Here is a 22,823-nt window from a genome sequence, read left to right on the forward strand (position 1 = left end):
CGGTCCGGGCGGGGCTTCCGGCGCCTCTCACCCGGACACCGGGCCTGGGGGCGGGGCCTGCTCAAGGGGCGGGGCCGAGGAGCTGCCGGGGGCGGGGAAGGTGAAACCTTGACGTTGGCTACCAGGTGCTTGCGTGAGGGATACTGCAGACACCCGCAAGGGGAGGTTTCGGGGCCGTGGGGTTCCGAGAAGAGTAAGACTAATAATATAGGGCGCTTATGGAAGGGAGTGTTCTTGGGGGAAATACGTGGCTTTGGTGACAGCGTATTGGGGTAATGGCAGAAGAGGTTTCTAGTGACTGTCCATAACAAGGGAGAGATGTTTAGGGCGTTGAAAGTTTGGGGAGTATTGTTTGGATCGGTGACAGGTCGGGAGCTTAATATTTGGGGGTGACTAGTTCGTGGGCACTGTGTGGGAAGGGGTACTGATGACAACCCGGAGATTCATCACTGAAGAGTGCACCTAGACATTGATTTAAACCCCATTTCCTTCCTTAATTCATGAATAAGTATTTGAATAAACATCTAGGGTAAGATATGACAAATATGCATTTTAAAATTTATTTTTATTGGTGCTTTATTCGTAATAGTGGAATTGACAAATATGCATTGGAGTGGTGTGACATCACTGATCACAGAAAGCCTTTATCCTTAACTGACAGAGGCAAGGAATTGTGATCCTTAGGTTTGGAGAATTCCTCTGAGAATTGATCACAAGACAAATTTCCTTGTCTGGCAGTGGGAGTGACTTTGCAATCATATCTGGGCTCAGCATGTGTGTCACCTGCCTAGGCATATCCTTGAGGTTCTCTAGTCAGTGATGTAATTCCTTTTTTCCAAGCCAGGTCATCAGGGAAGTCTGGTCTGGGGCACCATCTGTTTATGAGCAGGTGAACATGTAACAAGAATATTCATATAATTACACACATGACCTGCCACGTGCTTGTGATTCTGATGCATCTATCAGTACTGTACGTCAGAACACTGTCATTCATCATTCCCTTAGCTGAAATTCCTGATGGGTGCTGTGCAATCTAGTTTCATTCTAAAGGTATTTTCGTTATTTCAAGATTGTGATTTGGAGCAACCAGGATAGATTTTTGTTTAATGAAGTGAAAATTCTTTGAATTTATGCTTTGAAACTGGTATTTTCCCATACATGTACACGCTTCCAGGGGCTGGGGGAAAAACAGGGAGCAAAACAGGCAATACCTATGCTGTCATAGAATTTGCATTCTAGTGGGATAAGACAAAAAATAAATGTCAGGTAATGATAGGTGCTATGGAGCAGGATAGGTTACTAGAGAGTGACGGGGGGATGGAATGCTAAGTAGATAAAGTAGTTGGAATACACCAGGAACACGAAGGAACTCCTGTGACGGGGGCTGAATAAACAAGGAGTGTGTTAGGAGATGAGATCAAAGATACCTAGAACAAACCTGTGTGGTGTTTTGAATTCCATGCAAAGAACTTTGGATTTTACTAGAATGAGTTGAGAAGTGTTAAGCAGGTGTGTAACAAACACACTGGGACCTTTTAAAATGATCAGGGCTAAGATGGATAGAATTAAGCTCACTGGTAGAATGCATGTTTAGCATGTGAAAGGCCCTGGGTTCATCCCTGGCACCAAAAATGACAAAATATCAGGCATATTATATAGAAAAATATTGAACCCAGGGGTGCTTAATCTGTCTCACCCTGTCTCAAAAAAATACAAAGGATTGGGATGTAGCTCAGTGGTAAAGTACCCCAGTATTGTCACCACTCCCCACCACAAAAAAGAAAGAAGGAAAAATAATTCAAGACCCATGTTTCCCCTTACCATAGCTGGGTCATAGTGCCGTAGTCCAAGAAGGCAGTGTGTAAATGCTAAGTATCCATCTCGAAAAAGATCCACTGCTCACCAACTCATAGACTTGTCTCCCAATGTCCCAATGATGTACTTTGCTCACATGCTTTTTTGATATCTTTTCTCTGTTCATTCTAATTGGCTTGTTTGAGCTGCCTTGATATGCATCCATTACCTTCTTCACCTATTGGGTCATTGTATTTAGCTATTGACTGTTCTAAGTTCCCTGAATGCCTTCCTTGAGGAGGTGGTTGTTGAGCAGGTGAGTCAGGAGGAAAAATAGGCTAATAAACACATGCAATTACACATTAATAGACCTATAAAAACACATTATTTGAGTTTCAAATAATGGAGAGGTATTCGAACATGGATTTTGAAGGATAACCAGGACAATGGGGCCAGCACAAAACCAGGTGAGGTTAAGCAAGGAGGACTCCACAGAGAATGTGAATCTTCTGATGCAAAGAGAAAGGTATATTTTTCAAAGGTAAACTTTCCAGATAAAAACAAAGGCTGGGACTGGGTGTGGTGGCATATATACCGTAATCCCAGCAAATCAGGAGGCTGAGGCAGGAGGATGGCAAGTTTGAGGTCAACCTCAGCAGTTTAGCGAGATCCTGACTCAAAATAAAAAGAACTGGGGATGTAGATGAGGGGTAAAGCACCCCTGGATTCAATCCTCAATGCCAAAACAAAAGACAAAAATAAAAATAATACCAAGACAAATCCTGGGATTGGAAGAAACTGGAAAGTGATATAAATACCAAGGTAAAAGAGATGTTGGGAAGCCTTGAAGCAAACATTCAGGAGTTCTAAACTGATTAGAAAGACTCAGAATAGGAGCTTCTGTAAAGGAGAGGAATGGGGCTAACGTGTAGTTTTATGAGAATGACTTCCTTTGGAGATAACTGTATGAAACTCAAGAACATATGGAAATGGAAAATGAGAAGTCAGTTCTCAGTCACAAATGTATGAAAAACAGCAATATACACAGATATTCAGCACTTTCTAAATCTAATATTCTCTCTTAAAGAATTGATATTAGAGCAGCTGAGCATAATGGCACATGGTTGTAATCCCAGCAGCTTGGAGGGCTGAGGCAGGAGGATCACAAGTTCAAGGCCAACCTTGGAAACTTAGCAAGACCCTGTCTCAAGATAATAATAATAAAATAAAGCGATCTGGAGATGTAGCTCAGTAGTAGACACCCTGGGTTCAATCCCCAGGACTTAAAAAAAAAAAAAATTGAAATAAAACCATGAAGACTATCTTCTTTAAATCATGGAAGCAAAGAGGATCTATTAGCATCCATTATTACTAATTACTTCTAAAAAGTTCATGGCATCTCCGGAGAGCTGAGGCACTTACTTTATACACCTTAATTCTTAACAGTCACCTCCCTGTATCTCAGCAGTAAATTAAGTACAGTATGTGTTTCCTTCTGTTGAAAGGAAACTTTGGAGGCAAATGCCTCCTCCCTCACAGGAGAATCACCCTCAAGAATCTATATTAGATCCATCTTTTCCAAATGACCCTTATTTTAGTGGTTATTTAAATAAATGAAAGACATCTTTAAAGAACTGATACAGCCTGGGGGTGTAGCCTAGTAGTATATCACTTGTTTTGCATACTTGAGGCCCTGGGTTCAAACCCCACTGCCCCCAAATTAAAAAAAAAAAAAAAGTATAGGCACAATATAATGTCAGAATCATACCACAGAATTAAGCTAAAAATTTGTTTAAAAAAAATCTTTAGTTGTCGATATAACTTCATTTTATTAATTTATACGTGGTCGCTGAGAAGTGAACTCAGTGCCTCACACATGCTAGGCAAGCATTCTACCACTGGACTACAACTCCAGCCCATACACAACTTTGTTTTGTTTTGTGCTACCAGGGATTGAACTCAGCAGTGTTTAGCCACTGAGCCACATCCCCAGCCCCTTTTTTTTTTTTTTTTTTTTTTTTTTAATTTAGAGACAGGGTTTTGCTGAGCTGCTTAGGGCCTCACTAAACTGCTGAGGATGACTTTGAACTGGCAATTCTCCTGCCTCAGCCTCCTGAGCAGCTGGGATGAAAGGCGTGGGCCACTGTGCCCAGCACAATTTCTGTATTTAAAGCTATGTTGCCACCCAAGTAAAGATTTAAAGAAAGAATGATTAGTACTGGACTAAAGGATGTCAAAAGCATTTTATGGCTAGTGGCATTAATTGTCACCTTGGACCCCGGGACAGTATTCCAAAATGTGCAGGTCTTAACCTCTCTGTGTTGGTCTGTGTTCAACTCTCAGGTGTTCCCTTCCTCTAAAAGTCATTTCTAGATTGCCTTCAAAATAGAGGCATCAACTACTGGACTCAACTCTGAGCACAACCTCACACTACCTCTTGACACAGCAATGGGATGCTTCAGGACGCTGTGATGAATACTTGGCTACGGGTCATAGTTTCAAAGAAAATCGGCCATGTTTGAAATATTGGTTTGGCGCGGGAAACATTCAACTAAATGACAAGCCAATGTTATCTTTGGGCAGGACCATAGCTTCCCTAAAACTAGCAGCCCTGCTTGTACCCAGAGCAAAGCCCAAATTATACTAGAAATAGCTATGTAGTGATTGCCCTCTATCCCTCGAGGGCCAGGGGATTTGTGTCCTTCTAACCTTCTGCGACATAGTGGAAGGAACAGAAAATTGGTACGCAAAGGAACTTGGCTTTGGTCTTAGTCCAGGGCTGCAGCTGCATTAACATGCATGGTTAGACTTCAGTACGAACCATACTGGGGTTTAACAGACGACCTGTCAGGAAGTATTTAAATCAACTTTTCTGAACATCTTATTTTACGTAAATGTTAACAAAGATGCCCACAAGTTGGGTGAACGAAAACATTCGCCTTCTTCTCCGCCTTTAAGGAGACTACGGTCCTCCAGCGGGCGCCGCCCCCGCCAGCCCCTCCCCACTAAGGCCCCGCGTCTTTGCTATTGGCTCCTTTCACTGCGCCGTTGGTTGCCGTGGAAACCCGAGCGATGGCAACCAGGAGAAGCCAAACTTGGCCATCCCTCTGGAATCGCGAAGAGCGCCCGGCGAGCGGCGGGACTGCACGCGGCGCTCATGGCTCTGTACGAGCTCTTCTCTCACCCAGCCGAGCGGGGCTACCGCGCGGGGCTCTGCTCCAAGGCCGCGCTGTTCCTGCTGCTGGCCGCCGCCCTCACCTACATCCCGCCGCTGCTGGTGGCCTACCGGAGCCACGGTGAGACTGCCCCGGCCGGTGCGCGACAGAGCTCGCGGCTCGCTGCTGGCCGCGGCCCGCCCTCCTAACCTCCTCCCCTCCGCCCTCTTTAATTCAGGGTTTTGGCTGAAGCGGAGCAGCTATGAGGAGCAGCCGACCGTGCGCTTCCAGCACCAGGTGCTGCTCGTGGCCCTGCTGGGGCCGGAGCACGGCGGGTTCCTCGCCTGGAGCACGTTCCCCGCCTTCAACCGGCTGCAGGGGGATCACCTGCGCGTCCCACTCGTTTCGGTGTGTGGTTCCCACCTGGTCCTAGCCGCTCCCGGGCTGGATGGGAGACGGGGTGGATCGGGGTGAACGGCCTCGGCCCTGGGCACCCCAGCCTGGGTCGTAAGGACTTGCGGCCCACGGGGGTTATGTGCACGGGCTCTTTGGCCTGCCCGAGTTTAATTTCCTAGAGCGTGGATCTGTTTCGTCTTTCCGCTTCTCCCAGACATCCACAGCTCCCAGAAGTTAGCCATGCTGGCCGTTCGTGGGTCTTGACAGTTCAGAAGCCTAGGGACGGCCTGTCCCTGTCCCTTGTCATTTTCGAGGGTGTGGCCCGGTGAGAGGGTGGTTGTGGAAGTCTGTTCAGGACCCCTAAAGACCGAATGCTGTTGTGTTAACTCCCTCTTGTCGATGTGTTCGCGCATCATAATACTAGGAACGGGAAGGGCAGGCCTTTTTATGCAGACACGACCCGTGCAAGTCAAAGCGCTGATTGGCTAAGCGACTTCCCCAGCGTGTTCTGGCCAAGCCACTCCTGCCTGGACTTTTTCCTTTAGATGCAGCTTCATCCAGCAACCTTAGGGATTGAAATTGAAATATTTTTACTGTTTACAATTTGGCTTTTGGTTTAGCATATGCGAATGCTTTCTTTACAGTCCCCCTCCCTTTTCACTCACTTTCTGAAAACATTTTCCAATTTAGAAGTATGAAAAGATCTCTTCAGACATCTTTGAGATGCCTGACCTACAAGGCAAACTTGTTGAACTGGTGGAAAAAATTCAAACTTTTTTCTAGCAGTCGAATAAGATAAAAAATCTGATTAGTCATGTGAATAACTACAAAGAAAATATGATCCACATTACTTTTCTCTATTTTAAATTTTTCTTATTTTTTCTGATTACAAAAGTGTATGTTCGTTGTCAAATATTAGTTACTCATATACATAATGACAGAAATTAAAGGTTCAATCTGGTGCATGTATCAATAGTTTTTAATCAAACTACCCTTTTTACATCTGCAAAGTATTTCATGGTATGGAAAAACTATAATGAATGTAACCAGCTCCTTTTTGGCAGATATTGATTTGCTCCAACTTTTCATTGGTAGGGCCAATATCTCCATGAACAAGATTTTGACTAAATCATATACCTTTTCTTTTTTCCCTTCCCCAAGACAAGGTCTCACTATTCTGCCCAGGGTGGTCTTGAACTCCTGGGCTCAAGTGATCCTCCTGCCTCAGCCTCCCCAGTAGCTGAGCCAACAGGTGCCCATCCACTGTGACCAGCTTAAATTTTAAACTGTTTAAGTTTAAACTTAAAATGAAATTTTAAATTGTGAGGAATTGAAATAGAAGCTGTTTGTTGAAATTACATAAGTGCATAGAAATCTAAGCAAGCAAAGTAATTATTAACTGCTGGGAAATAAAACGTAATGGAGAAAAAATAAGCAGGATTGTGACTAGGATTTACATAGTCTTAGTTGTGTGAAAACTGAATATTTATTGACCAAAACATGGGTTTAACTTGATTGTGGGGATGTGAAAGGTGTGAGTGTGCAGTCAGGACTGGTGGAAGTGTGGGGGGAGCTAAGTCTTGTGGGAAGCCAATACAGAATGCCAGTGCCAATGCAAATGTTATTTAAAGACCCAGCAATACATTTCTAAATACACTAATCAAGTAAATGAGATAAAAACATTTGCTGTGGAAGCTGCTTGTTTTTGTAACATCATTGAATTATTTGATTTTTTAAATGGTCAGGTTTGCTGCTGCTGTTGTTGTTTTGTTAAGTACTGGGATTTAACCCAGGGGTGCTTTACCACTGAGTCACATCCCCAGCTCTTTGTATTTTTTATTTTGAGCAAGGGTCTCACTAATTTGCTTAGGGTCTCCCCAAGTTGCTGAGGCGGGCTTTGAACTTGCAGTTCTCCTGCCTCAGCGTCCCATATTGCTGGGATTACAGGCATGCCCTGCTACACCTGGCATGATGTAGTCTTTTACATTGAATTTAAAGTAGATCTGGAGGGCTGAGGATTTATTTCATTGGTAGAGCAGATGCATTCTGAAGGTCTTGGATTCAGTCCCCAGCACCTGAGAGGTGGGCAGGGATTGGAGCAGGAGCAGGAGACTTGTTACTTTCATTTGCTTCTCACTGATGATTACATGTTGCTCATTTTTATTCTTATTTGAGATTGTATTGCCTCTGAGAATGACTAGATGAGAAGCCAGCATGGAGTAGACTGACTTTTTGCCATGTATGCACTATTCATATATCTTGTGTTCTACATTGTATATATCTCCTTTCCAAAAGTGAAAGCAGCTTTTTTTGGGGTGGGGGGTGGTACAGTGGAAGAGTACCTGCCTAGCTTTCTAAAGGAATGGAGCCATGGTTGAGCCTTAAAAACATTTCTCTGTGAAAGAAGCCAGCCACGAAACACCATGAATTGTATGCCTCCATTTGAAATGGAAATGTGAAATGTCCAGAAGAGGCAAATCTTTAGTGATGAAATGTAGGTTTGCAAGGGCTTGAGGAAACAGGCAGAGGAGGTTTGAGGAGTGACTGCTAATAAGTGTGGGGTTTCTTTTGGGGAATGATGCAAATGTTCTGAAATAGGAATTAGAGAATGGTGTTGGTGGCACAGCTGTGAATATACTAAAATCTACTTTTTTTTTTTTAAGTTTTAATGAAAAGAGGTTTATTGTGGCTTATAGTTCTGGTCCAGGATTGGGGGACCACATCTGCTGATGGCCTTTCTTGCTGGCAAAGTTCCAAAGCAGAGCTGGGCATCATGGGAGAAGAGACCTGGAGTAGTGGTGTGTGCCTGTGTGTCTGTGCATGTGTAGAGATATATATAATTTTTTTAGTTGCAGATGAACACAATAACTTTATTTTACTTATTTATTGTTTGTGGTGCTGAGGATTGAACCCAGTGCCTCACACATGCTAGGTGAGTGCTCTATCACTGAGCCACAACCCCTGCTTATATTTCTCTTTTTTGTTATTTTTTTATTTTTCTTTTTTATGTTATTTTTAAATTTTATTTTGGCGGATCAGGGATTGAACTCAGGGGTGCTGAGCCACTGAGCTAGGTCCCCAGCCCTTTTTTATTTTATTTTATTTATTGTCTTTTAATTTTGGGACAGTGTTGCCACCCGCGGCAACAATCCCATGGATATTTGTTACCGCCTGCAGCAACAATTGCGCAGGTATTTATCGGAGGTGGACTGGGAATAAACTACTTCTATTCCTGCCTTGCTTACTTGCTTATTCCCTAGCTTATTGAGGAAAAAGAGGCTTGCTTGATTTTAGAGGAAGAGAAGCTTTGAGAGAAAGATAGGTTTTGCTTATAGAGAAAGTTTTAGAGAAAGAGAGGCTTCTACGCTTATCAGAGATCTATTTCTTCTTAGAGTTCTGCTGCTTCTTCTCTCTGCTAGCTGCTGCTTCTCTCTGCTAGCTGCTGCTCACTGCCTTTTGCCTACTGCCCACTTATATTCCCTCCAGGAGGTGGAGGGCCGGCCACACCAGTTGAGATCAGGCGAGGAGCCAGCTGCCCTATCACGGCAAAGGTCAAACAGGCCCCAGCAGGAGCACTGGGGATGTGTGCTTGGACATAATTGAATACGGCCATTGATAAATCACCTGGGTGTCCTTATATTAATCAACCTCCTCACTGCTGATGTGATCAAAACAGTCTCTAGCTGGCCGCCAGGCGCCATCCCGGTGCAGCCCACATGGCAAAGCCCCCAACAGGACGGGGTCTCACTAAGTTGCTGAGACTGGCATCGAATTTGCAATCTTCCTTCCTCGGCTTCTGGAATCTCTGGGATTACATGCCCCTTCGCACTCAGCTAAATTGTATATTTTTTTATTTTTGTTTTTTATCGTTTATTCTATTTAGTTATACATGACAGCAGAATGCATTCTGATTCACTGTACACAAATGGGGTACAATTTTTCATTTGTGGTTGTACATAATGTAGATTCACACCATTCGTGTAATCATCCATGTACATAGGGTAACGATGTCTGTCTCATTCCACCATCTTTCCTATTCCCTGCAGTTATATTTTTTGGCTAATTTTTTTTTTTACATAATATAAGGTTCTGTAATATTACTTGGTCTGCAGTAATCACTGAGTGTTAATTGTCACTTTTTTTTTGCATTAGCTCTTTATTTATTTTTTTCTTTTTTGGTGGGGATTGAATTAGGCTAGGGATTGAACTCAGGGGCTTGACCCCTGAGCCCTATTTTATTTTGTATTTTATTTAGAGACAGGGTCTCACTGAGTTGTTTAGTGCTTCACTGTTGCTGAGACTGACTTTGAACTCGGATCCTCCTGTCTCAGCCTCCCAAGGCACTAGGATTACAGGTGTTAGCTCTTCATTTTTAAGGACCTATTCTCTCTCTTACCCCTGTGATGTGGAGGTCATACCTCCATTTTACAGATGAAGAAACAGACTCAGAGAAGTGATATAATTTGCTCTAGCTTTCAGGTGAACAGAATCTGGATGAAAACTTCATATTTCTTATTCAAATCATATACCCTTAATCCTATTACAACAATTTTTTTTTTTTTTTTCAATGCTGAACATAAGTCAGACTGGCTTCAACCTGTCTGGAAAACTGTCTGCCCAAGAAGCCAAGAAATGGTGGTTTTTAGGTCAAGGCTGGCCCAAATGCTGGGAGACAGCTTTGCTGTTGCTAATTTTGGAAGATGCCTCAGAAGTCACAGACAGCCATGCTTTAGTCAGATCACCTTGGACAGCGTCTCTAAAATCCCTGTTTTTATTCCTCTGAACGTCAAACTTTTGTTATTTTTCAAAAGAGAGGGGGAAAACAGTGATCTGTTCCCTCCATGAGGCTGGCATAGCTCTTGAAGGCTGGTGTGGAGCTGGGGAATAGGGAGCTGAAGGCAAGAGGAAGATGCTGGGCTGGAGGAAGGGCTGAGAGGACCATGGGCTAAGCACCCATTTTTTCTCATCTCTGAAATCAGAGTAGTCTTCCTATTAGGGTGGCTGACACTAGCTGTTAACCAGAAGGCAGGCTTGGCGTGGTTCTCATTGTCTACCTGCATGCAAATGTCAAAGAACCATTGTCAAAACTGGCAGAAGGCAGACTGGGGTTGTGGCTCAGCAGTGGATCACTTGCCTGGCACATGTGAGGTACCGGGTTCGATCCTCAGCACCACATAAAAAATAAATTTAAAATATTAAAAAAGGCATTGTGTCCACCTACAACTAAAAAAAAAAATTAAAAAAAAAACTTGCAGAAGGGGAATCAGCAATATGAAAGAAAAAAAAAAAAAAAAAAAAAAAAAACCAACCCCAAGACAGTAGTAAAACATTATTCTAACCCCTAATGAGGAAGATTGAATAAGGGAAGGCTCAAGAGATATTTAAAAATAGGCTAACTCTACATAATTTCAAAGTCCACTTAAAAACTCAGACCAATGGATTTTAGTGCCCCTTATTAATTATTTTTCAATGCTGTATCACCAGTATGCTTGATGGTATAAAGACAATATTTCATGGAAAAGTATGGATACCAGTGACTGAATTAAAATGTGATTCAAAAGAATCAGACTATGAAGAAGTTTTAGGAATCTCTGGATGGATTTATTTTGCTTATATTTCCATGTGAATAAATGTGATATTTGATATAAATATCTGATATAAATGTGATATATAAATCTAAAAGTTCTTTCAATAAAATAAATACTGTAGTGATTAGAAAACGTTATGCCATCATTTAATTGAAAATATTTTCCCTTTTTTCCTGATATGTAAGATATTGATGCAGTTGTAATTGATGGTATTTTAGATTCATCCCAAATACAGGTAGCAAGGATTTGATGAATATGGAGATCATGAAGTAGCAGTCCCGACTTTGCTGGAGACCCAAATATTAGTGCCCATGAGTATTTTAAGAATAAAAAGAAAAAACCAGAAACCCAGTGATCACATCTATGGTGAAGTGGATCCTGGTATAAATTACAAAGCCAGCATTTTGTAAAAGAACCTGACTCAGAAGAATGAAAGTTAAAAATAAAGCAGGAACCAAACAGAATTCCCACAGACCATCAGATTCTGTAGAAGTCCTGACGAAAAAAGAAAAAAAAAAAAAAAAAAAAAAAAGCCCAAGTCAGGACACCCTGGGAAGAAAGGCACTTCTGACCTTAATGGCAACCCTCACAGCTGGATGGTATGCTGGCTACGAGGGGCTGTGTCAGCCCCAAGACCACCTCCTACATATGCTCTGCCTCCTGATGCTCATGCTGAGATGCTGAAAAACCACATTGTCCTTTGCCTGCTGGCTTCCTTTTAGCCTCTGCCAGTGGGAGCATGATGTGCCTGGTTCTAGGAGTGGGGACAGGCTGCCAGAGTGAAGAACCACCGCTGGGGTGACCCAAAGAGGGACAAGCAGCAAACAGGCAAGGGAAACACTTCTCTTTCCTCCAGCCTTACAGGTTCCTCTGGTGGGTCCTTCCTCCAAGCTCTGGAGGTGCCTGCACTAGAACTGACTTCATCAGTGGTTAAAGCAATAGCACAGACAGGTAGCCCCTCGTTGCCAGCGCAGAGGATGAGAGCCGAGCTTGCTAAGAGGTCATCTGAGGAAGGTGCACCATTTACTTGGTCATCACTCACCCTCCTCTTCTGCTGCTCTCCCGCTTACTCTTGCTGCCCAGTCCCGGGGCCCCACCCCTCACCCCACACTTAGAGCAGGGGATTTCCTTAGCTTGAATCACCGTTCCCCTTACGTTCCTGTGCCTCGTCACCCCTCTTCATTCAAGTCACCAACAGATCATGTTATCCTGAATATTTTCTGTAAAAATGTGTTAACGTCTACCCTCCCTTACCGTTTTATCTTTCTTTGGGTACTTAACACTACCCGGTGTTGTTACACGTTTGTTTATTTTTATTTGTCTTCTCTCTTTCCTGCTCGGGGGAGTCAGCTCCTTGGGAGGAAGACTTTGTCTATTTTGTTATCATTTTATTCCCAGTATCTGAAACAGTGCCTGATACATTGTAGGGCTTCAGAAAGTATTTGACAGCTGAGTGTGGTGGCGCAGACCTGCCATCCCAGTCACTCGGGAGGCTGAGCCAGGAGGATGGCAAGTTCAGAGCCAGCTTCAGCAACTTAGCAAGACCCTGGCTCAAAATAAAAACTACAGAGGGCTGGGAATGTGGCTCAGTGGTGAAGTACCTCTGGGTTCAATCTCTGATACCAAAAAAAAAAAAAAAAAAAAAGTACTTGACAGATTAATGAGCCAGTTTTTAAAGTAGACACTAATTATGGTGCTCTGCCAGATCTTTGTCCTCTGTGAACTTGGAGTTAAAATGTGCACACATGTCTACATAACCTTTTTGCAAAAAGGTTTGTCCTAGTCAGCTGTCCTTGAATTTTTCTGGAGGGATCTGAACATTATGGTCCTAGAAAGAGATTCAGATTTGATGTCAAAGGCCTGATCTCAAATCCCGTCTTTACTGTTATTAGCCATACCTCTGTCCTGAGGATTAATTTTCTCATTTATAAAATGGGGGTAACACTTGTTTTGCCTAGTGGGCCTGATAATCTAGGCTTCATATTTGTTATAAAGATCACATGATGAACTGGGTTTGTGGCCCAGTGGTAGAGCACTTGCCTAGCACATGCAAGGCACTGGGTTCGAGTCTTAGGACCACATAAATATAAATAAAAAATGAAGGTATTGTGTCTATCTACACCTTAATTTTTTTTTTTAATCAAATGAAATGAGTTTCTCTCCCCTACACACTGTCCTCTCTCAAATTGAGAAGTTCAATCCCTATTTTCATGTCCAGCCCTAAAATCCAGAAGGTGGGGGTTCTTTACAGGAAGTTAATCCCTCCTTGTCTTCCTAGATACCAACTGAAGGAAACCGAGAGGAACATAGGCAGCCTCTTTCCATCCCACTCATAATTATTAAGTCAGAATTGCCTCCAATTAGGCTGGGGAGATAGCTCAGCTGGTAGAGTGCTTGCCTTGCAAGCACAAGGCCCTGAGTTCGATCCCCAGTACTGCAAAAAAAAAAAAAAAAAAAAAAAGAATTGCCTCCAATTAGTTGATCATCAGTCTTGGTAGCAGAGTTCTCTCCCCTACCCTTGTCAAGCTGATGGAACAGGACAGAGACAGTAGAAGTCAATGGAACAAGGAGGGTAGGTGTGTCTATAAAGAGACCAAGGAAAGAACGTTATCATCTGGAAAGAAAGAAATGAAAGTTTCTGAAAATTGACATCTTTACCTCAAACAACCTAATTTACCTGAAAAACAAAAAATGTCTTCCTCACAAAATGGTAATGGTAGAAAGCAAAGTGAACCAGGAGAGGGAGGATCAGATGGGAATGTTGATATTCCCTGGTAACATCCTGGGAAGCTGGTGGGAAGGAACCATCCAGAATTGTGCTGAGGAATAGAGTCAATAGTGATTACATTTCAGTAACTATTCTTTGGGGCTGGGATGAAGCTCAGTGACAAAGCGTCTGCCTTGCATTCGCAAAGCCCTGGGTTCCACCCCCAGTTCCAAAAAAGACAAAAAAAAAAAAAAAAAAAAAAAAGAACCACACCAACCAATAACTGTCCTTTTCTGCTGTTCATCGTAGGGTCACTGTGGGGCAAGACTGCATGATGGCAGGACTGGGTATCAGTTTTTTAACTGCCTTGTGATTAATGAGCTGTGATTTCTCTTTTGCCCTCAGATTTTTCTTTATCTGTTTTCCTTAGTTTCATGTCCATAATTTATAAAACAATCTGGGTTTTAGTCCTATCTGATTTCACTTAGCCTCCTTTTTTCATTTTGTTGATTAGTACTAAAAGATGCACAAGGCTTAAAGTCCTGACCCGATGCTGAGATGGGTGGGCCTTCACCAGGACTCTGAAGCAAAGACACCTCTGGTTGAAGAATGTGGAATTAGAGCTTGGTGATTTTCTGTTGAGTTTTTTTGGGGGGAATGCAGTGATTAGAATTAGGGTGCTGGGTTGGTTGGTTTGTTTCTATTGTTAAAATCTGACTTAGGGCTGGGAATATAGCTCAGTGGGAGAATGGGTACATATGAGACCCTGGGTTCCGTCCCCAGCACTGCAGGAAAAAAGGGAAGGAAGGGAGGGAGGGAGGAAGGAAGGAACCCCTGACTTCTAAAGCTATAGCAAACAATTCTGATGAGCTATTTAAACTTTCCATACAAATTCAGACTTATTTATTTTAAAAAAGAAAAGAAGCCAGGCACAGTGGCACATGCCTTTAATCCCAGCAGTTTAGGAGATTAAGGCAGGAAGATTGCAAATTCAAGGCCAGCCTCAGCAATTTAGGGAGGCCCTAAGCAATTTAGCAAAACCCTGTCTCAAAACAAAAAATAAAAAGGACTGGGAATGTGGCTCAGTTGTAAAGTGCCCCTGGGTTCAATCCCCAGTACCAAAAGGAAAGAAAGAGAGAGAGAGAGAGAGAGAGAGAGAGAGAGAAATACCAGTAACAAAATAAGATAAAATGAGACAACTGAAAAGTGACAATACTATCCAGATGTTTTTTGTTATTCCATTCATCCTGTTAATGCTGGAAAGGCACGGGTATGAAGGTGAAAGGCTGTGTACTGCAGAACAGTGGGTCACTGTGTAGGTACAGAAGTGATGTGGATTCTTCACAGGCTTATTAAGGACCAGGGCCACCGGCCCTCTTTGGGTTTCCTAGACTAGAGAAGAAGACAGGAACCAGGATGGGAAAATGGACATGTTGCATTTTAAGCTGGAACTTCCCCTGCAGTCCACGGAGCATGTTCTTGGTGTGCAGCTCATCTTGACCTTCTCCTACCAATTGCATGTGAGTTGGAGGCCCCTCCTCTCCTTTTTTTTGTCTTTTGAAAGAACAGAATCCTCCTGCTTTCCAGGAAGGCCCACGTTGCAGAATGCTCTTTTCTGGAGCATTATAGGGAATTTAACTTAAGCAAATAGAATGTTTTTCATTAGGGTCATGTGAATATTCATGAATTATTAAGAGCTCAGAGGGTTCTGGGAACAGGGCCTGTCACATGGCTAACCCAGGAATGTGAAGACCCATCCACTTAAGCCACAGACAGTGACTCTCAACCGGAATGCTTCAGATCCGATGGCAGTTGGTATTATCTCTCCTTCTTATGATTTCAGAGGATGGCAACCTTCGTGATGCAGAGCATGGCATTTCTTCAGTCTTCCTTTGCTGTTCCCGGGTCCCAGTTGTATGTAAACGGAGACCTGAGGTTGCAGCAGAAGCAGCCGCTCCGCTACAGTGGCCTAGATGTCCGCTACAATGTAAGAATGCTCCTTGTCACCCAGCTCCTTTTTTCCTGTATGTTTGTCACATCCTTTGAAGAGAAAGGGAAGATGGAAATAGCATTTTCCTGTGGGTGGTACAGAGGAGGATTTCTGAGGAATTCTTGCCATAAATTCATACAAAGTATGGAGGCTTACCTGGATTTATGTCCAGGAAGAAAGAGGGGGAAAAAATGTCTGTCTCTATTGAAGAACTAAATTGCCTATTGCTTTCAGGTATACACACACAGTGTATTCCAAATGACTATGTAAACTTTTCATGTAAAACATATAAAAATAATACTAGCCACCATTTATTGAACATGTAACATATGTCAGGCCTGAGTTAAGAGTTTTATAGCCAGGTGTGGTGGCACCTTTATTTCCAGCACTCAGGAAGCTGAGGCAAGAGGGTCATTTGAGCCCAGGAATTGGAGAGCAGTCTGGCTAAGAAAGGAAGCCCCCCCCCCCCCCGTCTCAAAAAGAGAGAGAGAGAGAGAGAGAGAGAGAGAGAGAGAGAGAAGAAAAGGAAAAAGTTTACATATATCATCTATTTTTCTTTTTTCTTTTTCTTTTTTCTTTTTTTTTTGTACCAGGAATTGAACCCAAAGGCAATTAACCACTAAGCTGCATCCCCAGCCCCCCCCCTTTTTTTTTTGGTTTGAGCTAGGGTCTCGCTAAGTTGCAGAGGCTGGCCTGGAACTTGCAATCCTCCTGTCTGGTCTCCTAAGCTGCTGGGATTACAGGCATGCTCCGCCATGCCTGGCTTTATTCAATCTGTTTAATCATCACAGCAACCTCCTGAGATGCTCACACTTGTCATTTCCCAGCTCTTTAGCCCCCTTGCTCCATTCCAGCCCGGCTGGCCTTTGCTGCTCTTTGAATTTAAGAAACAATTTCTACCTCAGGGCTTTTGCACTTGCCATTCCCTCTGCCAGGTAAGCACAGAGCTCATTGGACCACTCCATGCAGGTGCCTGAGCACAGTCTGTCCCTGAACCTCCTTCCTTCAGCATTATTCAGGCACACAGACTTCTCCTACTGCCATTCAACATCTTAAAGATATGTTTCTGGTGTGTTTGTTTTCTGCCTTGGTGTTAAAAGTGCTGACATCTTGTGTACCATCACCCCAGGGCTTAAAACAGTGCCTGGCACATTGTAAGTTCAAAGGCATTTGATAAATGAATCTTATTGTGCACATGAGGAAACTGGGGCTTATAGGGATTAATTAATTTCCCTGAAATCTCATAGCTTCCAAGTAACAGAGCCAGGAGCTAAGTCCAGAACTCATGCATCTAATCATTTACTCCTAATCTGTATCACAGGGGGGGCCACGTAAATTAAGTCGAGCTGCTTTTGAATGAAAGAGGGATGTTATCAGTGATTGCAGCTATTACCACAACTGTTCCAGATGAACTGGGATTTCTGGTGATTAGCTACCATCAACCCAAGTTATAAAGGGAGAGGACTATACCATGTAAACATACTGTGGCACTTTGAAAATCAGATTACATCAACAGGATTGTGACAGTAGAGGACAGGAAATTATTTCCATTTGCATTTTATCTATTTCCGCCTGTATATTTAAAAGAATTTTTTAAAAATTAAGATAGCAGGGGCTGGGGAGATAGCTCAGTCGGTAGAGTGCTTGCCTTGTAAGCACAAGACAGTGAGTTCGATCCCCAGTACCCCCCCCCAAAAAAAAAAAAATTAAGATAGCAACTAGAGAGAAATAAGAAAAAGATAAAGGTGTTGAACATATGGTTTGTCCGTTTATTTTGTTTGTTTGTTTCTGGGGATTGAACCCAGAGGCACTTTGCCACTGAGCAACATCCCCAGTCTTTTTTATTTTTTGAGACATGGTCTTACTAAGTTGCTTAGGATATCATTAAATTGCTGCTATGGTCTATTTTTAAAAATTAGTGGCACATGCCTGTAATCCCAGCAGCTTAGAAGGATGAGGCAGGAGGATCTCGAGTTCAAAGCCAGCCTCAGAAACTTGGTGAGGCCCTAAGCAATTTAGCGAGACCTTGTCTCAAAATATTAAAATGTGTCTCAGTGGTAAAGTGCTCCTGGGTTCAATCCCTGGTACCACAAAAAAGAAAAAAAAATTAAAGGAATCACCCAGTGTGGTGGTACACACCTGTAATCCCAGCCACTGGGGAGGCTGAGGCAGGAGGATCGCAGTCAGCCTCAGCAATTTAGCAAGACCCTGTCTCAAAAACAAAAAATAAAAATGTTCAGGTATATGGCTCAGTGGTAAAGCCCTGTCTGGATTAAATCCCTGGTACCCCCCCCCCCCCCAAAAAAAAAAAATTCAATTTCTCCCATTGTAATAGAGAGACATTGTACAAATAGCTTTAAAACCTGTGAAAGGTGGACATTGGCCCCATTTCCAATCCCACAAAAGGAATGACTGGAAAAGTAAAGTAAATGCACTTAAATTATTGCAAGAGAATTTATTCATCCTTGAAGGAAATATTAATACTGGCATGGGTCACCAAGAACAAGAAGGTGGTCTCTGGCTGGGGTCAGCCTGCGTTAGGGAGGGTAGAGGGAAGACAGCAGAGGTCTCAGGTGCTCACCCAGGTCCTGCTGTGTCCCAGGTGTCGGTGATCAACGGGAGCAGCCCTTTTGCCCATGACTACGACCTAACCAACATTGTCGCTGCCTACCAGGAGAGGAACGGTAAGTCACAGGTGTAGGCTGCGCAGCTACCGCTCACGAGCTTTCCAGGTCGCGGGGACGGTGGAACACGTCATGATGACAACCTCAGAACCAATGAGGGCTCAGTGTGGGACGGGCATGGGCGCCTCGGGGGCTGCCCTTGTTGTCATCGCCTTCGGAGTCCAGCCTGTGCCCACCTCACTGCCACTCCGGTGGCCCCAGCAGGTTGGGGACCACTGGCTTGATGTTCCTTTTTTTTTTTTTTTTTTTGCGGTACTGGGGGTCGAACTCGGGGCCTTGTGCTTGCGAGGCACGCACTCTACCAGCTGAGCTGTCTCCCCAGCCCGGGTTTCCTTATTTCAATGTGTATACAGCCTCGTTGAGTTGTTCCCCTTACCACACCGATAAAAGATGCCAAAGACAATTTGATGTCCGTACTTTTCAGAAACAAGTAGAGGGTGGGACGAGTCACTGCATACCAGCAGCCCAGTGCCAGAGCAGAAGCCCTGTGGCTCCGACCCGCAGGCAGAACAGTCCAGTCCTCACCGGGCTGCGACCCTCGGGCCATCCCAGGGCTTGAGTGGGCAGGCTGGGCTGGTCGGTGGCCTAGGGTTTTCTCTAAAGGCTTTGAAAGTGTTAGTCAACCAGACAGCATGGACGCCACAGTCAGCCATTGCCAATATTTATTTTGAATTTTATACAATACACGTAATGACATTATTTTAGTGATAGAAGAACTTTCAAATAAAATTAAAAGTCTTTGACCTGCAAATCAACTTTTCCCTCATTTATTTCATGCACTCTATCCATACACAGGCTTTTTCATACAGCTGTTACAGTGTAAAAACACTTCGGGATTCAAATTCTTCACATTTATTTAACTATGTGGTATAAATATGTCTCCACATTGATGTAAAGTTCTACCTGACATTATTTTTACTAGCAACATAATATTCCTTGAGTTAGCTATTCAGCAATTGTAGGACACTATTTCCAAGTTTTTAACAAGTACTTGAATAATGTGTGAACAACTTTGCACAGGCAGGTTTCTCTTATTTCTGAATTTTGGAGTGCAAAGTATCTCCCAGGAATCAAAGAATATGTATGTATGTACATATGTATATATGTATGTTTTGTTTTGTTTTGTTTTGTTTGCCAAAGGGTCCACCTAGATTAATGATTGATGATTGTGTTGCAGTTACCACCGTCCTGAATGATGCCAACCCCATCTGGCTGGTGGGCAGGGCTGCCGAAGCTCCATTTGTGATTAATGCCATCATCCGATACCCTGTGGAAGTCATTTCATATCCTTTCTGTTAGAGAGCCAGTGGGGGCTCAGTTTCCACAAAGGAAGGATTCCTTCGTTTGCCCAAGTAGGAACAGATGTGGGACACCTTAGATTGAAAGTTGCTACTGTGCTGTAGCCCCACACAAATAACTGTGTCTGCTTCTGTTCATACAGGAAAGAAAGCTCATTTCCTGTTCATATTTCTTTCTGAGCAATCCTTCTAGGTCAGGATCATCCATATTTTATGTCTTAATCATTTTTTATTGTTCCTTTTATCTTAAGGGCCCTTGAAACATTTTTGTTATTTCCTGCACCTTTCCTGGTATTTCCTGACTTGCACCTTCGTGCGACTTTTATTTACGTGTCATCTGCAACTCCTTAACTATCTGTACTTACCAGCCAGGATTCTGGGAGATGGTGAAGTTTGCCTGGGTCCAGTATGTCAGCATCTTGCTCATCTTCCTCTGGGTGTTCAAGAGAATCAAAATATTTGTGTTTCAGAATCAAGTGGTGACTACAATCCCTGTAATGGCAATGCCCCAGGGAGAAGTGTTTAAGGAGCACGTATCCTAGGAAGACCTTTCTGAAGACTCAGCGGGACCGAGGCTACCTCACTGTCGTCTTCTGAGAACTGTCATCTCACCACATCTCTGAAAACAGTGCAGTGGACACTTGAGGGCTTACACAAGAGTTTTCCCCTCAGAGACAAAAGAGAGCTCTTTCCAATCTTGCTGTACACAAATTCCATATCTTCTTAAGCACCCACAAAATTGTCAGGGACTAGTTTGTGGGAAGGTCAGAGGGTTCCTCGAGGCTATAATTCGTTTTTGTTCTTGTTTTTGCCTTACCCATAGGAGAAAATTACAGTCCGTTCGGACATCTTGGAGAGAGTCCCATCTCTGGTGGAGCAAAGACTTTTCCTCTTTTGAACTGAGAAGCACTCTGCTTTCTTCCCCCTATTGTAAGCCACTCTTTACTCTTTTCAGGGCTTTCATGATAAATATGCTAATCCCTAGCACTTGCTACTCCTGGGCATCTACAATTCCCATTCAGAGCTTTGATTTCTAGAACACAGGCCTTTAACTGGAGAACTGGAAGGGGAGGGGCACAAGCCCCAAACGCATGTGCGAGAGGGTGGGCGACTTAAGGACACTGGGACCGTCCACCTGCCCTCAGTCTAACAGACGCCGTCTCTGTCGTGGGCTCAGCTGAACAGCCCTCTCTCCCTGCCCCGCGGAGGCTGGCTTTTTGCCCTGCCTCTTGCCCTCTGTCTGTGCCCCTGGACTGGCAGGCTGAAGTCAGAAGTGCTGTTTCATTCACTCCCTTCAGCAGCAGTGGGGGACGCAAGGGTTGTAACAACAGGTTCTTTCTCTCTGGCCCGCACCCAACAGCCTGGACCCTTGCCACTCCTTCTCCCTGACAGCCCTCCCCCTTCCTGAAAGGATGCGGGTGACAGAGGAGTTGTTGTTGGCCTTGGCTCCCGCTGCCTGACAACTTCGGGGGCTTATTTGGAGGGCTAGCGGGAAACCCAGCTACTTGCATTCCCCTTGAGTAAGGAACAGGGTGCCCAGCAGAAGATGCTTTGGGGAGGATGGGAGGAGCAGCAGGGGAAGGAAGAGGATGCTAGCTCAGGGAGTCCTGTCCAGCCTGGCCACTGGCAGCATGATAAACTGTCAGTCCATCCAGGCAGGTAGAATGGGCCTCCGTTCTCCATTTAGTCCCAGTCTCACCCTGAGCAAGCACACAGTCTGCTCGAAGGGCATCTGCTTTATGATCCCTAGGACTAGCATTAGCACTGGAAGGACAGTCCCCCTATGAGTCTTCCTTCATGCCCACTGACAAATTTCCCGCAGTGTAGGTGGGAAATTTACCCTGGAGATTCTGTTCTTATTCCCAAAGCACGTTTTCTTCCAGGCTGACCAAAATGAGAGTTGGAAACAAAGCTATTTTGAAGTATTCAGGCAGAAACATTGTCTAACACTAGTTTCTCTGACTTCTTTTAAAATATTTAGGGCCATTTATATGCCTATGTTTTTGCCCTTGAGGTTTGAATGAAAAATGGTTTCTGGTTTAAATCTCCAAAAGATAATGAGATTTGGAAAGATGGCTGAAGAGAAAGAAGCATCGCATTTTATTAAATTCTAATATGAAATTTATATGGAGAACTAAATGATGTTTTATAACTTTCTAATTAAAATATTCAAAATGGAAGGCTGTGTGTGGCTTTATAGAGGGGAAGGACTTGGCGGGGAGGAACAGGGAGTGCAGAAGTTGCGCACCCTTCTCCGTTACTCACCGGCAGCCTTCCTCTGCCAAGTCTCTGCCCAGAAACCTTGGAGCTTTTGTTGGTTCTCTGGCAAAAGTCTGGGCCAACCCCAAGTAAATGTGAGTTTTTGGTGGAATCCACATGGCATGTGGAAACCACAGCATGGAAAATTACAACTGTGTCTGGTGAATATCAAAGTATTTTCAAATCAGAGGCCGGTAACTTCTGAACCTGAATCACTGCAGAGTTGCAAGAGGAAGAAAAGGTGAGAAATGTACAGGATTTCATCAACTGAGCTATAATCCGGAGCTAAACCAGGGTTTGAGATTGTTACTCAGTATTTGGGGCCAAAGCAAGGCAGAGATTCCTAATTTTGTTAAAAGATTAGTCCAGTTTCTGCTTGAATTAGGCAGGGGCTTAATGACTCAGGTTCCACCATATAAAGTTAGTAAAGCGCTCTCCCCTTTACTTTCCTTTCTCCTTCCGTTCTCCCCACTCCCCTCCATCTTCTCCACTTTCTGTTCATGCATTTAAAGGAGGTTTTGTATCTTTCTGACCAGATAAGTTCTAAATACCTACTAGGGAAAAATGTGTAAATGACAAAAACCTTAAATTTAAATAATAACTCTTGTCTGAATTCACTACCTTAAATTATCATGGTTGGCATTTGGCATTCAGGTACACATCCTTCTACTCTTTTGTGCTCTTTCCCACCCCACACCCCCCAAAAAACACCCACTTTCTCTGAACCTCTGTATAAATACTTGTTGCTGGTTTATTTCCTTAGGATGGGTCCTAGAAAGGAATTACTAATTCAAAAAGCCCATGACCATAGTTAAGGACCTTAATTCATCTTGCCAACCCACATCCAGGGTTGGCACTAATTCACATTCCCAGCAGCGGGGACTTGTTTCAGATCCCGCAGGGATTATGAGTCTTTGCATGGCTCCATCCTTTGCCTGGGCTCTGCGCTGTT

The 22,823-nt window shown here is 43.7% G+C and overlaps 1 protein-coding gene across 2 annotated transcripts; it reads left to right on the forward strand.

Annotated features, from left to right (window-relative positions):
* The first annotated feature begins 4,842 nt into the window (after nucleotides 1-4,842).
* Nucleotides 4,843-21,791, forward strand: TMEM231 (transmembrane protein 231). Of its 2 annotated transcripts, XM_079119683.1 has the most exons (7): nucleotides 4,845-5,090; nucleotides 5,188-5,357; nucleotides 15,032-15,160; nucleotides 15,484-15,627; nucleotides 18,233-18,314; nucleotides 19,492-19,596; nucleotides 19,973-21,791. In XM_079119683.1, the coding sequence occupies exons 1-7, from the start codon at nucleotides 4,952-4,954 to the stop codon at nucleotides 20,152-20,154; spliced, it is 951 nt and encodes a 316-aa protein (XP_078975809.1). In that variant the 5' UTR covers nucleotides 4,845-4,951; the 3' UTR covers nucleotides 20,155-21,791. The 2 variants fall into 2 exon arrangements, with proteins under 2 accessions (XP_078975810.1, XP_078975809.1); XM_079119684.1 differs by lacking the exon at nucleotides 15,032-15,160 and having other exon boundaries at nucleotides 4,843-5,090.
* Nucleotides 21,792-22,823: the final 1,032 nt, after the last annotated feature.

The sequence above is a fragment of the Sciurus vulgaris genome (assembly GCF_902686455.1).
Source record: "Sciurus vulgaris genome assembly, chromosome: 17".
In the NCBI taxonomy this organism is placed as follows: Eukaryota; Metazoa; Chordata; class Mammalia; order Rodentia; family Sciuridae; genus Sciurus; species Sciurus vulgaris.